Source organism: Emiliania huxleyi, assembly GCF_000372725.1.
Source record: "Emiliania huxleyi CCMP1516 unplaced genomic scaffold EMIHUscaffold_92, whole genome shotgun sequence".
NCBI lineage: Eukaryota > Haptophyta > Isochrysidales > Noelaerhabdaceae > Emiliania > Emiliania huxleyi.
Window position 1 is genome coordinate 472,644 of NW_005195149.1, and position 510 is coordinate 473,153.

The 510-nt window shown below is 69.4% G+C and overlaps 1 protein-coding gene across 1 annotated transcript in view; it reads left to right on the forward strand.

Annotated features, from left to right (window-relative positions):
• EMIHUDRAFT_107552 (hypothetical protein) overlaps nucleotides 1-510 on the forward strand; it is a gene marked incomplete at both ends in the record, with an annotated part of 6,843 nt that overhangs the window by 2,618 nt on the left and 3,715 nt on the right. Inside the window, 2 exons of the mRNA XM_005757259.1 lie at nucleotides 60-72; nucleotides 234-383. Coding sequence (XP_005757316.1) covers nucleotides 60-72; nucleotides 234-383 — 163 coding nt within the window. The remainder of the gene's footprint in view (nucleotides 1-59; nucleotides 73-233; nucleotides 384-510) is intronic.

Here is a 510-nt window from a genome sequence, read left to right on the forward strand (position 1 = left end):
ACCCCTCATACCCCCCCACCCCCTCCTCCTCACTCAGAACGTGCCCCCCCCGGCCACAGGCTCGAGGACACGGTGGCACGCTCCCGCTCGAGCGGGAAGTCACCCGGCCTCACGTCGCCGCCGCCCGACCTGCAGCTGCTGCGCGTGCAGCTCGGCCGCTCCAACGACGAGCGTGACCGGCTCGAGGCGCAGCTGTGAACGGCGCGTCTCTTCACACCTGCAGCTGTGAACAGGAGCGTGACCGGCTCGAGGCGCAGCTGGTCAAGCTGCGCCGGCAGCTCGAGCGCTCGCAGGCCAAGGCGGCCGCCGCCGCCGCCGAGGAGCAGCGCCGTTTCACCGGGCTGCTGCGCGAGGTGGCAGAGCAAGCGCGCGGCGTCGCGGAGGTCTCCCGCCGCCCCCCCCCCCCTCCCTCTCTCTCTCTCTCTCTCTCTCTCTCTCTCTCTCTCTCTCTCTCTCTCTCTCTCTCTCTCTCTCTCTCTCTCTCTCTCTCTCTCTCTCTCTCTCTCTCTC